Source organism: Oncorhynchus clarkii, chromosome 20, assembly GCF_045791955.1.
Source record: "Oncorhynchus clarkii lewisi isolate Uvic-CL-2024 chromosome 20, UVic_Ocla_1.0, whole genome shotgun sequence".
Classification (NCBI taxonomy): Eukaryota; Metazoa; Chordata; class Actinopteri; order Salmoniformes; family Salmonidae; genus Oncorhynchus; species Oncorhynchus clarkii.
In genome coordinates this window covers 26,937,587-26,952,377 of record NC_092166.1, presented here as the reverse complement: position 1 = coordinate 26,952,377, position 14,791 = coordinate 26,937,587, and the positions used below count along the sequence as shown (strand labels likewise).

General features: G+C 42.7%; 1 protein-coding gene across 2 annotated transcripts in view; it reads left to right on the top strand.

The window, feature by feature from the left end:
• LOC139376140 (solute carrier family 22 member 23-like) overlaps nucleotides 1-14,791 on the top strand; it is a 56,579-nt gene that overhangs the window by 21,600 nt on the left and 20,188 nt on the right. For both annotated transcript variants that reach the window (XM_071118380.1, XM_071118381.1), the window contains exon 4: nucleotides 12,827-12,995. In XM_071118380.1, coding sequence (XP_070974481.1) covers nucleotides 12,827-12,995 — 169 coding nt within the window. The remainder of the gene's footprint in view (nucleotides 1-12,826; nucleotides 12,996-14,791) is intronic.

Here is a 14,791-nt window from a genome sequence, read left to right as displayed (position 1 = left end):
CATATCAACACAGCTGAGACGTGTGGTGTGGGAAAACCTGGGAAGAACCATGTAGTATTTGGGTCAAGGATAGTTCCAGATGTACTGTTAAGGAGTGTAGGCGAGGCTACTCCTTTATAATGTCCAAGGACTTCATATGTTCGGTTCAGCGGTAACTGGCTCTGGCAACCAAAACTGTCATTCTCAATCTAAACGTGAATCGATTCTCAATTGCCATACGGTTGTAGAAACATAAATCCCTCTACTTTCATATCACATCCAATGTAATTTCAAATTTGCAAAATTCACTGAGTGTACAAAACATTAAGGACACCTTCCTAATATGTAGTCCCCCCCCACCAGAAAAGCCTCAATTTGTCTGGGCATGGACTCTTCAAGGTGTAAACTTTTCCACAGGCATGCTTGCTCATGTTGACTCCAATGCTTCCCACAGTTGTCACATTGGCTGGATGTCCTTTGGGTGGTGGACCATTCTTGATACACACAGGAAACTGTTGAGCATGAAAAACGCAGCAGCATTGCAGTTCTTGACCTAATCCGTTGCGCCTGGCACCTGCTACCAGACCCCGTTCAAAGGCACTTAAATCCTGTCTTGCCCATTCACCCTCTGAATGGCACACATACACAATCCACGTCTCAATTTTCTCAAGGCTTAAAAATCCTTCTTTAAACTGTATCCTCCCCTTCATATTTTGCTCTGTGTATTTTGGGGGGGTATTTTATTAGGATCCCCATTAGCTGTTACAAAAGCAGCAACTACTCTTCCTGGGGTCCACACAAAACATGAAACATAATACAGAATGACATAATACAGAACATTAATAGACAAGAACAGCTCAAAGACAGAACTATATAAAAAAATGTAAAGGCACACGTAGCCTACATATCAATACATACACACTAACTATCTAGGTCAAATATGGGAGAGGCGTTGTGCCGCAAGGTGTTGCTTTATCTGTTTTTTTGAAACCAGGGTTGCTGTTTATTTGAGCAATATAATATACACTTTCTTGAATTTGTTCAGGATTTGGGGATTGTGAAAAGACCCCTGGTGGCATGTCTCGTGGGATAAGTGTGTGTGTCAGAGCTGTGCGTAAATTGACTATGCAAATTTGGGATTTTCAACACAATGTTTCTTATAAAAAGAAGTGATGCAGTCAGTCTCTCCTAAACTCTTAGCCTAGAGAGACTGGCATGCATAGTATTTATATCAGCCCTCTGATTACAATTAAGAGCAAAATGTGTCGCTCTGTTCTGGGCCAGCTGCAGCTTAACTAGGTCTTTCCTTGCGGCACTGGACCACACGACTGGACAAGAACCTGCAGAACTTGCTTTTTGGAGTGTGGTGTCAAAAAAGCACAGCATCTCTTTATTACGGTCAGACCTCTCCCCATCTTTACAACCATTGAATCTATATGTTTTGATCATGACAGTTTACAATCTAAAGTAACACCAGGTAATTTAGCCTCTTTAACTTGTTCTACAGCCACACCATTAATTACCATATTCAGCTGAGGTCTAGAACTTAAGGAATGATTTGTACCAAATACAATGCTCTTAGTTTTAGAGATATTCAGGACCGGTTTAGTACTGGCCAAACATTCCAGAACAGACTTAACTCTTTAAGAGTTTCAGTGACTTCATTAACTGTGCTTGTGGTTACTGATGTGTATATGGTTGAATCACCAGCATACATAGACACACATGCTTTTGTTTAATGCCAGTGGCAGGTCATTGGCCTAGAGAGCGGTACACCACACGTTACATGTTTGACATTAGAGAAGCTTCCATTAAAGAGAACCGTTTGCGTTCTATTAGATTGCCATATCGTGGATTCAGAGCTGAAGTTGAAAAGCCATGACACAAGTTATTTTCAACCACCTGTTATGGTCAATAATATCAAAGGCTGCACTGACATCTAACAGTACAGCTCCCACAGTCTTATTATTTATCAATTTATTTCAACCGATCAGTCATTTTGTGTCACTGCAGTACATGTTGAGTGCCCTTCTCCGTAAGCATGCTGAAAGCCTGTTGTTAATTTGTTTACAGATAAATAGCATTGTATTTGGTCAAACACCATTTTTTTCCAACAGTTTGCTAAGAGCTGGCAGCGAGCTTATAGGTCTGCTGTTAGAACCAGTAAAGGCCGCTTTACCGCTATTGGGTAGCGGAATTACTTTGGCTTGTCTCCAGGCCTGAGGACAACGACTTTCCTCTAGGCTCAGATAAAAAAAAATATGACAGATAGGAGTGGCTATAGAGACAGCAACCATCCTCAGTTGCTTTCCATCTAAGTTGTCAATGCCAGGAGGTTTGTCATTATTGATTGATGATTTTTCCACCTCTCCCACACTAACTTTACAAAATTCAAAATTGCACTGCTTTTCTTTCATTATTAGATTTTTTTTATGCATGAATACAATTGCTCACTGTTCGTTTGTTGGCATTTCCCACCTAAGTTTGTCCACTTTGCAAATGAAATAATCATACAAAATAATTGATTTGTGATGAATAGGCCATCTGATTCGATGAAAGAGTTGAATCTGTCTTTCTGCCCATAATTTAATTTCAAGTACTTAACAAGTGACCTCAATAAAGGATCATAGGTTTCATCTGGGTTCACCACCTTGTCAGTCCATGTCATGGAAAGAGCAGGTGTCCTTAATGTTTTCCACACAGTGTACACTGGTTTTAACCTGTTTAACACAGTGTACACTGGTTTTAACCTGTTTAACACAGTGTACACTGGTTTTAACCTGTTTAACACAGTGTACACTGGTTTTAACCTGTTTAACACAGTGTACACTGGTTTTAACCTGTTTAACACAGTTGCAGCCGACAGCATTACATATTTTTTTTCTGGGATCCTTCTTTCGTTACACACGGGTATTCGGAGATGCTAGATGGCTCATTTAGAACAGGTGGTCACCTCTGTCTTCCGTAAACAAGCGCTCTAGCATGGAAATATGGCCGCGTGGGAACCCTAACCCTATAAAGATGTGTGGTAATTTATCCTTTTAGTCTTAGCCATCACATCAGCAAGAAAGAATTGTCAAGTTACAAAACCGTATCGCAAGCGAGGCATAGCCTATTAACGTTTGGACAGCGCTTCGGGGCAGTGTTGGCGCATCGGTGTATATGGCAGAAATGTAAGTGAATAGACTCTAATGCGCTAGCGTTACATTCAATGAAATGTGCTAGGTCAACGGTACATGATTGGACCAAGGGAGTGACCATACAACAAAGGTATTTCATCGCGGTTGTGTCACCTTGCCTTGCACTCCCAAGATTTCCCACGTCAATGGAATTCTTTCTTCTTCCTTCTCCTAAAGTGTGGCTCTGAGTGCGTAGTCATAATCTTGTCGGTCTGATTTTTGCTTTGTTAATCGTACACAAACGTCAATCTAGACAGAGGGACTGTAATCCAGGTGAAACTTTGCAGGGTTCACTGTCAACAACGGTATTTCCCCATGGAAACCACCATGGAAGCTACTGTCTTTTTTTTTAGTGCAGTTTCATCTTACCTAGAGACAGGACGCAGTGCTGCGCTATATGGAGCTGATTGACATACTCTCTGTGTGACTTGGGTTTTCCGCTGGTGACTCAAAAGGCTCTGGAGTGTGTGACAGTAATTCCCCTTTAATTACGTAGGAAAGGTGCTCCCTTCCATCTAGCTTCCATCTGTCATTCCCTGCCTGAAAGTATTAGATATGGTATGTTTGGGCACTTGATGCTGCTTAGGGGCCTTACTGTACCTGCATGGGGAAACACTGAGGGTATGGTTAGTAAGAGAACATAACCAACCTCCTCTCTGTTTCCCTCCCTTAATGATATCCCCAGTGCCTGCCAGCCAGCCATTCAGTGAGCTCTACGGCAGGCGGTAAGCCCCGGTAGGGGAGAGGTTTGTGTAAATGCCTTTGTTCGCTGCACTGGCCTGTCAGATTCAGCCATACTGCAGGGGCGGACAGGGCTGATGTGAGGCTCCTGACACAACCCCTATCACCACCCAGACAAGGGAGAGGGAGAGCAATGGGAGAAACAGAAAGGCAGCGCGCTAGAGAGAGACTGAGGGTGGGGCAAATGGCGCAAGGGATAGGAATATAGCTCACTATCGATGTGATGACTCATTATTACTCTTTTGGTGAGGATTTGATGTTATCAATCTTTTTTTTATTTTTATGCTGGCACAAGTGTGAATGTTTGCTGTGCTAATGTGTGCATTTACCTGCAACGCCCAGGATGTGTGCTCTCCAAAGCAGTGGGCCATATTAAGACTAGCACATCCATATCCACCCTATTTTTAAAACATAGCAGAATCACTAATGAAATGCAGTGGTATTTCGACCTCAGAGTTCCATCACTGACAAGGCCTACAGTATGTTAGCATTTTTGCGCTGTAGCGTCAGTAGAAATCCGGTATGTTAGCATTTTTGCTAGGGTTATTGTGCTCAGGCGCAGTGGGTAGACTTGGCTAGCTAGATTTGTTTCTTTCTCTGTGTTATTGTTAGCTCATGTCTTGCCCCAGCTATGTAGGTCACTTTTCTTCTCTCCCAGCCTGTGATGCGATTTTCAATTAAACTATTTAACTAGTCTTCATTTTTATCATTTTAGCTAGGTCATTGGATACATTTAGTTGCCTATATTGCCAATTTATTATTTTAACTTAATGAATCGTAAATGTTGACGACCATACTCTTATTCATTTGGCTAATCACAATAGTATACCGTGTGTTAGGGAGATCACAGTATTTTGTATATCTACAGCACATAGAAATCATATCAACCCTGAACATAGGCCTCAGCTTGTTGCTTCATACTGTATCATTCCAGAGCACATGTGATCCTGGGATGTTGAATAGTGTCTAAGCAGGCGATACTTGATGATATCACTCTCTGGCTGCAGTGTGTTCCCCAGGCTTGCCCCCGCCTGCCTCGCTCACGACATACTCGTGTTCTCTCAGGACTCTGGCATCTTGTTGAGAGATGAGCTGGTAGAGCTGATGATGTCACCAAATAGCTAACTAGGAGTGCCCCAGCCCTGTGTACTAGTAGGAATCACAAGTTTGTGTGTGTGTAGAATTATCCAGATTTGACTACATGTTGTTGCCAAATGCCTTACACTTCCTTATTATTGAACACTTCGGTTGTATTTCACAAAGGGTTAAGTTTAGTCAACTTTTACACTCATTAAGAAATAACTTCAAAATAATTGTGATTATATGATTGACTTTAACTTGTCTATACTCTCATGTTTATAAAGATGGAATGAGTTAAGTCAGTTACTTTGAATCACTGCGTCCTCTACGTGACCATATTTGTTCATCTATTCAGAATTCCACACCTCCAGATGAAGGTCATGTGATATTCTCACCGGGAAATCTAGTCTTGTGACATTTTATCAGGAGGTGACTTCATCACGGTCTTGCTCTGTTTGTGCTAAAGGAGCAGGGTTGTATCTTGATCACTGTGAAGTAGTGACATTAAATGAAATGTACTATTGACTATCTGATCAGTCCATTCATTCCAGTCTGACATATTGTAGTCTTTATGCTTCTCAACACTTATTGGACTGTATTGATTATTCTGTGTAGTTACAACTTAGACACTAGAGCCTGCACTCACTTCAACTTAATTACATACACAGTCCTACTCCTAGCTCTAATGTACAGTTAAGAATCTGCTGTACATCCACATTGCTGTACATTTAGCATTGCACAGAGAAACGGAGAAGATGCACAGGAAAACACTTATCTACTCTTAAAAAGTAGATGGATGACTGTTTGCCATGCTCTATCCTGGTCTGTTTCCCCTCTGGTGATGGGATAGTAAAGCTGGTTTATTCAGGCAGGATTTGGGCTCTGTTCCCCTTCCAGTATGTATGGTTGGGTTCTGCTGCTCAGACAGATTGACTGTCGGTCATTAGTGTGTGTGTGTGCATGTGTGTCCGTCTGTATCCAGAAGCTTTAATCTGCCAGTACAGAGGGAGAGAAGAGACTGATGTGCAGACAGACATGGAGGGGGTTGAGTTTGAGTGAGTGAACGTGTCTGTGGTCATGCTGAGACTGAGTTAATGTCGGTGACCATATGTGAATGTAGGACGCTCCCATGGTGCAGAATGTACGAGTCTGGGATCCTTATACTGTAGCTTCCATGTCATTTTATATTTTTCATTAATTGATTGTCTATGGGTCTTAGCAAGCAGTTGCTTATCAACAGATAGTATGTTGATGGTGTGACCATCTGTAGAGCATTTACAGACGGATTATCCAGACTATCCCCATCCCCCAACAATGTAACCGGATGAGTTAAAGCTGAACGATGGAGGCAAGGATGGAGGACCCCGACTTAGCTAGTTGACTATACTAGGATGAGTTATGGTTGCACTAGGATCAGTTGAAGCAGAATGAAGGGGCCACGGAGGACACCGGTTTAACCATCTGACCAAACTAGGATCTGTTTGTGCTGAATGATGGAGGCACAAAGGAATAAAGGCTGAATAAAGGCTTTATAAAGGCTTAACGGAACATGGACCAGTTAGTGATGTATAGCCCTGGCCCACTAGACATTAATGAGCGCTGAGATCAGCCCTATTTCTCAGAGAGACGGATAAGGATGTCTAGGCAGGATAAATGGTGTTTTTTTCTCAGCCAGAAGAGAGGAGGAAATCTGTGACTGGCTGAGAGATTCACTGGGAGGGCTACCACGGAACCCCCTCCGTCCTTCTCTTCACGTCTCCCCCCCCCCCCCTCCCTTCCTCCCCTCTCTCTGCTCTAGATGAGTTATGGTGGAGACTCTGTGCTTCCTCTGAGCAGGGTAAAGTTCACTTTTGTGCTGGGTGTACATTCCCACCGGCTGCTCTGCAAACTTTCGTTCCTTTATTCTTATCTCTCACCCCTAGACCCCTTCCTCTCCCCTGGGGCTATATCCCTCCCTATCAGAAGTCCCAGAGTCATGGATGGATGGGGACTTTCTATCCCATAGCTTGATACTGTAGTAGGCCCATATTGCTGACTCAGTTTTATTCAATGTACAGAGACATGACTCAAACTTTCATGATGTATCCAAAGGATGTAGTCACCCTTTGGATACGTAACATTTGCCCAGTACCGTCCAATGTTCAATACGCACAAAAATCTTATTTCTCTCAAATGTTGTGCACAGTTGTTTACATCCCTGTTACTGAGCATTTCTCCTTTGCTAAGGTAAGCCATCCACCTGACAGGTGTGGTTTATCAAGCAGCTGATTAAGCGGCACAGTCATTTACTCAGGTGCACCTTGTGCTGGGGACAATAAAAGGCCACTCTAAAATGTGCAGTTTTGTCACAACACAATGCCACAGATGTCTGGAGGGAGTGTGCAATTGGCATGCTGACTGCAGGAATGTCCACCAGAGCTGTTGCCAGAGAATTACATTTTCAATTCTCTAGCGTAAGCCTTCTCCAACGTCGTTTTAGAGAATTTGGCTGTTCGTCCAACCGGTCTCACAACCATAAACCACATGTATGGCATTGTGTGGGCGAGCGGTTTGCTGATGTGAACAGAGTGATAATGCACAGCCCCATGTCGCATGAATATCTACACAATTTCTGGAAGCTGAAAATATTCCAGTTCTCCCATGGCCTGCATTCTCACCAAACATGTCACCCAATGAGCGTGTTTGTGATGCTCTGGATCGACGTGTACGACGGCGTGTTCCAGTTCCCACCAATATTCAGCAACTTCGCACAGCCATTGAAGAGTGGGAAGCGTAGCCTAGTGGTTAGAGCGTTGGACTAGTAGCCGAGCCGACAAATCTGTCGTTCTGCCCCTGAACAAGGCAGTTAACCCACTGTTCCGAGGCCGTCATTGAAAATAAGAGTTTGTTCTTAACTGACTTGTAAAATAAATTTTAAAAAAAGGATTGGGACAATATTCCACAGGCCACAATCAACAGCCTGATCAACTCTATGCAAAGGAGATGTGTCATGCTGCATGAGGCAAATGGTGATCACACCTGGTACTGACTGGTTTTCTGACCCACGCCCCTACTTAAAAAAAAAAAAAGTATATCCGTATTCCCAGTCATGTGAAATCTGTAGATTCGGGCCTAGTGAATTTATTTAAATTGACTGATTTCCTTATGAACAGTAACTCAGTAAAACCTTTGAAATTGTTGCATTAACATTGTTAAGTATACAGTTGAAGTCGGAAGTTTACATACACTTAGGTTGGAGTCATTAAAACACAATTTTCTACCACTCCACATATTTTTGGCAAATCAGTTACTTTATGCATGACACAATTCATTTTTCCAGTTGTTTACAGACAGATTTATTTCACTTAATTCACTATCACAATTCAGAGTCAGAAGTTTGCATACACTATTGACTGTTGACTGTGCCTTTAACCTGCTTGGGATAGGGGGCAGCATTTTCACGTTCAGATGAAAAGCATGCCCAGAGTAAACTTCCTGCTACTCAGGCCCAGAAGCTAATATATGCATATTAGTAGTATTGGGTAGAAAACACTCTGAAGTTTCTACAACTGTTTGAATGATGTCTGTGAGTATAACAGAACTCATATGGCAGGCAAAAACCTGAGACAAATCCAACCAGGAAGTGGGAAATCTGAGGTTTGTAGTTTTTCAACTCATTGCCTATTGAATATACAGTGTCTATGGGGTCATATTGCACTTCCTAAAGCTTCCACTAAATGTCAACAGTCTTTAGAACCTTGTTTGAGGCTTCTACTGTGAAGTGGGGGAGAATGAGAGTTGATTCAACCAGGTGTCTGGCAGGGCCACGTGCTGATCATGCGCGCACACGAGAGGTAGCTGCGTTCCATTGCAATTCTAAAGACACAGGAATTCTCCGGTTGGAACATTATTGAAGATTTATGATAAAAACATCCTAAAGATTGATTCTGGTTTGACATGTTTCTACGAACTGTAATATAACTTTTTGAACTTTTCGTCTGGACTTGCCCACGCCTTGTGAGTTTGGATTTGTTTACCAAACGCGCTAACAAAATGAGTTATTTTGACATAGCAAACAAAACAAACATTTATTGTGGAACTGGGATTCCTGGGAGTGCATTCTGATGAAGATCATCAAAGGTAAGTTAATATTTCTAACGCTATTTCCGACTTTTACTGACTCTACAACATGGCGGGTATCTGCATGGCTTGTTTTTGTGTGATTATTGCATGGTTTGCTTTTTCCTAAAAGCTTTTTTGAAATCTGACACAGCGGTTGCATTAAGGAGACGTGTATATATCTATAATTCTGTACTTAATACTTGTATCTTTTTATCAAAGTTTATTATGAGTATTTCTGTAAATTGATGTGGCTCTCTGAAAATTCGCCGGATGTTTGAGGCACAACATTACTGACCATAAAGCGCCAATGTTGGAGATTGTTGGATATAAATATGAACTTTATTGAACAAAACATACATGTATTGTATAACATGATGATCATCAGATGGCATTCAAAGGACATAAAAGGTTAGTGATTAATTTTATCTCTTTCTGCTTTTTGTGACTCCTCTCTTTGGATGGAAAATGGCTGTGTGTTTGATTAGGCTCTGACCTAACATAGTGTGGTGTGCTTTCCCTGTAAAGCCTTTTTAAAATCGGACACGATGGGTAGATTAACAAGAAGTTAAGCTTTACTTTGGTGTATTGCAAATGAAAGTTACATATTTCTAAAAAATATTTTTCCTTTTCAGAGGAATGTTGTCGAAATAAGTTTTAAACAGCTTGGAAAATTCCAGAAAATTATGTCATGGCTTTAAAAGCAGCCATCATACCGCTCAGGAAGGAGATGTATTCTGTCTCCTAGAGATGAACGTACTTTGTTGCGAAAAGTGCAAATCAATCCGAGAACCGCAGCAAAGGACCTTGTGAAGATGCTGGAGGAAACGGGTACAAAAGTATCTATATCCAGAGTAAAACGAGTCCTATAATGACTCAACCTGAAAGGTCGCTCAGCAAGGAAGTGTTCCAATAAGTGCTCACTGCTCCAATACCGCCATTAAAAAAGCCAGACTACGGTTTGCAACTGCACATGGGGACAAAGATTGTACTCTTTGGAGAAATGTCCTCTGGTCTGATGAAACCAAAATAGAACACTTTGGCCATAATGACCATCGTTATGTTTGGAGGAAAAAGGGGGAGGCTTGCAAGCCGAAGAACACCATCCCAACCGTGAAGCACGGGGGTGGCCGCATCGTTGTGGGGGTACTTTGCTGCAGGAGGGACTGGTGCACTTCACAAAATAGATGGCAACATGAGGAAGAGAAAATATGTGTATATATTGAAGCAACATCTCAAGACATCAGTCAGGAAGTTAAAGCTTGGTCGCAAATGGGTCTTCCAAATGGACAATGACCCCAAGCATACTTCCAAAGTTGTGGCAAAATGGCTTAAGGACAACAAAGTCAAGGTATTGGAGTGGCCCTCCAAAGCCCTGACCCCATCCTGTAGAAAATATGTGGGCAGAACTGACAAAACATGTGCGAGCAAGGAGGCCTACAAACCTGACTCAGTTACACCAGCTCTGTCAGGAGGAATGGGCCAAAATTCACCCAACTTATTGTGGGGAGCTTGTGGAAGGCTACCAAAAATGTTAGACCCAAGTTAAACAATTTAAAGACAATGCTACCAAATACTAATTGACTGTATGTAAACTTCTGACCCACTGGGAATGTGATAAAAGCTGAAATAAATCTCTATACTATTATTCTGACATTTCACATTCTTAAATAAAGTGGTGATCTTAACTGACCTAAGACAGGGAATTTTTTACTAGGATTAAATGTCAGGAATTGTGAAACTGAGTTTAAATGTATTTGGCTAAGGTGAAAGTGAACTTCCGACTTCAACTGAATGTCCGTGTGTACTGTATTTAGAAGGAGCGGGCCCTGGGAACACAAATGTGTTACAGACACAAACCCAGTAGCCGGGGTCAGTGAGGCAAGGGGGAGGGCATGAGGAGATCATGTGATTGCTGGGGAAAAGACAGTGGTCAGATATTGTAGTGTTCTCAGAACAATGGGCCTTCTTTGGCTCACTGGACGTTCAGTTCTTGAAGTTGCATGCTCTATTAGGATCCCACACTGTGTTTGTGTTACTCAACTGCTTGTATTGGTAAAGGCAGCAAAAATAAGAAGATTATCACTTTTGTTGGTAAGGCTACCCCTAGTCAACCTTCGATGATATCACCCTGACGTTCAATGACCACCTTGTTGTCACCAAAGCCCTTTATTAGTGCATTTGGTCACTCCTGTCACCCTGTTTTTCTGTGAGTGTTTTGCTTGACATCAGCTGAGTACTTGTTTGTGTCAGCAGGCAGGGAAGGGCCCGAGCTGATGGTTGGCGGTTCGGATCTGGAGCAGGGAATTGTGGGACTGCTGATTTAGGAGGGGTGGGGAAGATTAGGGTCAGCTGGAGGAAGGTGCTTAGGTGGCCCCCACCTTCACCCCTCAACCCCCATTCTGCCCCTTCAGGAGTTTGTTTGTGTGTGTGTGTCTGCATGAGTGTCTTACATGTTTTCATACGTAGTCATTCTGTACAGAATGTTCTGTTAGTGCGTCCGTATGTGTGATCCTCACAACCACAACACCAAACCAATGCTATTCCCATTGACCATGACTTTACTCACAAAACTCCCACTGAGCTACAGGATGAGGTTATTCAATAACCCAACATTCCCTCTCCCCTCCTCTCTTCACTCCTTCAGTCATAGCTTGGTCGTTCCAGCTGTGTTACTGTTAGTGTCAGGTTGAAGTTACACCAAACCCACCCCCCCTCCTCTCTCCCCTCTTCCCCCTCTTAGCTTGGTGGTTCCAGCTGTGTTACTGTTCCACGAACACAGAGCATTATTCATACGAGCTAGGAGGGGGGCAGATCCTAATTGAAATTCCAGGCTTTTCTTTGGTAGTGGAGCGGAGCTACAGCCTGCAGTCTCTGTATTATCCCGGGCCTGTCACCTTGAAAGACCCATCTGGAGCTGGGCCGCGTGCTCCGGGTGCAGAATGCGGCCGCCAGAAAATAAAACACAAGTCAAAAAAGACAGGAGGAGATGTAAAGGAAGAAATTAATGGAGGACAAAAGGCTGAGGGAGAGAAAGGGGAAGAAAGAGGCAAAGCAACTGTTACAATACCAGACACCTTGCCTGCTTTTAATATATTTTATAATCTGTGCTGCTGCAGCGTCTAGCTAGCCAGCTAAGGGGCTGAGTTGTGTGTTTCTTCCGGCTAGCGGCTAGCGAGGTGGTGGCATGCATGCTAATGACTGTATGAATGAACCAGGATCTTTCTTATCGTAGCTGGGGAGAAGTAAGTACAAGTTGGCCATCGTTAGTTCACCGCAATGGGCTCGGTTCAGGGCAGTGACTCTTCAGTGCTCTTAAGACAAAATAAGCAAATATTTGACGTCATATTCTCTGCATGATAATTGCCAATTTATGCCGTGGCGTCAGTCATACAATGTCCCTGATCTTACCTCTGTATTGCATCAGTTCCAGACAAGGTAATTAGACAATGTTCACGATAGTGGCATTGGTATCAGGATACCTCCTCTCCTTCCCTGGGATGGAGCTGTGTGGTGGAACTAGTGCCACTCTCCCCTCTGTCCACTCTCTGTCAAGTTGTGAAAATGTGGGGGTGACATTGTTGACCTTTGGTTTGACTTGTAGGCTAACCTCTCTCCTCTTTCTCTCTTCGTCCGTCCCCCCCCCCCCCCCCCCCCCCCTGCGGTCGAGCTCTGTCTGGAACTGTGACTGTGCCTGGAACTGTGTCTGTATTGTAATATTACTCAAGTCTTCTCTTTCTCTTTTCCAGGGATTGAGCTGTGCCTACCAGCCTGGCGTTTCTCCATGACCATGGTTGCCAGCTTCGTGGTGCTGGGCGGGCAGCTCCTTATGCCAGGGATGGCATACCTCTGTCGAGACTGGCAGGTCCTGCAGGCCGTCATCATCTGCCCGCTGATCCTCATGGTCTCTTATATCTGGTGAGGACAACACCTACTTTACTCCCCATCTCAGGCAAAGCACAAAACAGTTTTGGGACAGGCTATACCCCCACCACCTGCTTTAATTTAGCATCTTTGTATTGATATATTTAGCTGTTTATTATACGGGTGATCCCATTGAGATTGATACTGATTTAATTTACTTGGTTACTTGCTATAGCCTACCACTCCCAATCATCATACACTACAGTTCATGATTGGGTTATATTGTAGGCTAATGTGGGTTCTATTTATCCAATGCTTATATTATGTACACTACCGGTCAAAAGTTTTAGGACACCTACTCATTCAAGGGTTTTTCTTTATTTTTACTATTTTCTACATTGTAGAACTATGAAATAACTATTAAGTAACACATATGAAATCATGTAGTACCCAAAAAAGTGTTAAACAGAGATTTTTAAAATAGCCACCCTTAGCCAGCTTTGCTCACTCTTGGCATTCTCTCAACCAGCTTCACCTGGAATGCTTTTCCAACAGTCTTGAAGGAGTTCCCACATGCTGAGCACTTGTTGGCTGCTTTTCCTTCACTCTGCAGTCAAACTCATCCCAAACCATCTCAATTGGGTTGAGGTTGGGGGGATTGTGGAGGCCAGGTCATGTGATGCAGCACTCATCACTCTCCTTCTTGGTCAAATAGCCCTTATACAGCCTGGAGGTGTGTTGGGTCATTGTCCTCTTGAAAAATAAATGATAGTCCCACTAAGCCCAAACCAGATGGGATGGTGTATCGCTGCAGAATGCTGTGGTAGCCATGCTGGTTAACCTGTTGCGACGACCAAACCCGGATCCGGGATTCTATTTATAGACCTAAGCTCATTACCATAACGCAACGTTAACTATTCATGAAAATCGCAAATGAAATGAAATAAATATGCTATCTCTCAAGCTTAGCCTTTTGTTAACAACACTGTCATCTCAGATTTTCAAAATATGCTTTTCAACCATAGGAAAACAATCATTTGTGTAACAGTAGCTAGCTAGCGTAGCATTTAGCGTTAGCATTAGCGTTAGCATTTAGCAAGCAACTATCACAAAAACAAGTAAAGCCTTCAAATAAAATAACTTACCTTTGAAGAACTTCTGATGTTTTCAATGAGGAGATTCTCAGTTAGATAGCAGATGCTCAGTTTTTCCAAAAAGATTCTTTGTGTATTAGAAATAGCTCCGTTTTGTACATCACATTTGGCTACCAAAAAAAAAAAAAAAAAAAAACGAATATTCAGCCCTCAAAACGCGAACTTTTTTCCAAATTAACTCCATAATATCGACTGAAACATGGCAAACGTGGTTTAGAATCAATCCTCAAGGTGTTTTTCCACATATCTCTTCGAATGATATATCCTTCGTGGAAGCCTGGTTTCTCCTTGCTCTCAAATGGAAAAATAAGTGCACCTGGCTTTGCGCTCCAATTTCGACGCAGGGACACCAGGCGGACACTTGGAAAATGTAGTCTCTTACGGTCAATCTTCTAATGATATGCCTACAAATACGTCACAATGCTGCAAACACGTTGGGGAAACGACAGAAAGTGTAGGCTCATTCCTTGCGCAATCACAGCCATATAAGGAGACAATGAAAAAAAGAGCTTCAGAGATTCTGCTCATTTCCTGGTTGACGCATCATCTTGGTTTCGCCTGTAGAATGAGTTCTGGGGCACTTACAGACAATATCTTTGCAGATTCTGAAACTTCAGAGTGTTTTCTTTCCAAAACGGTCAATAATATGCATAGTCGAGCATCTTTTCGTGACAAAATATTGCGCTTAAAACGGGA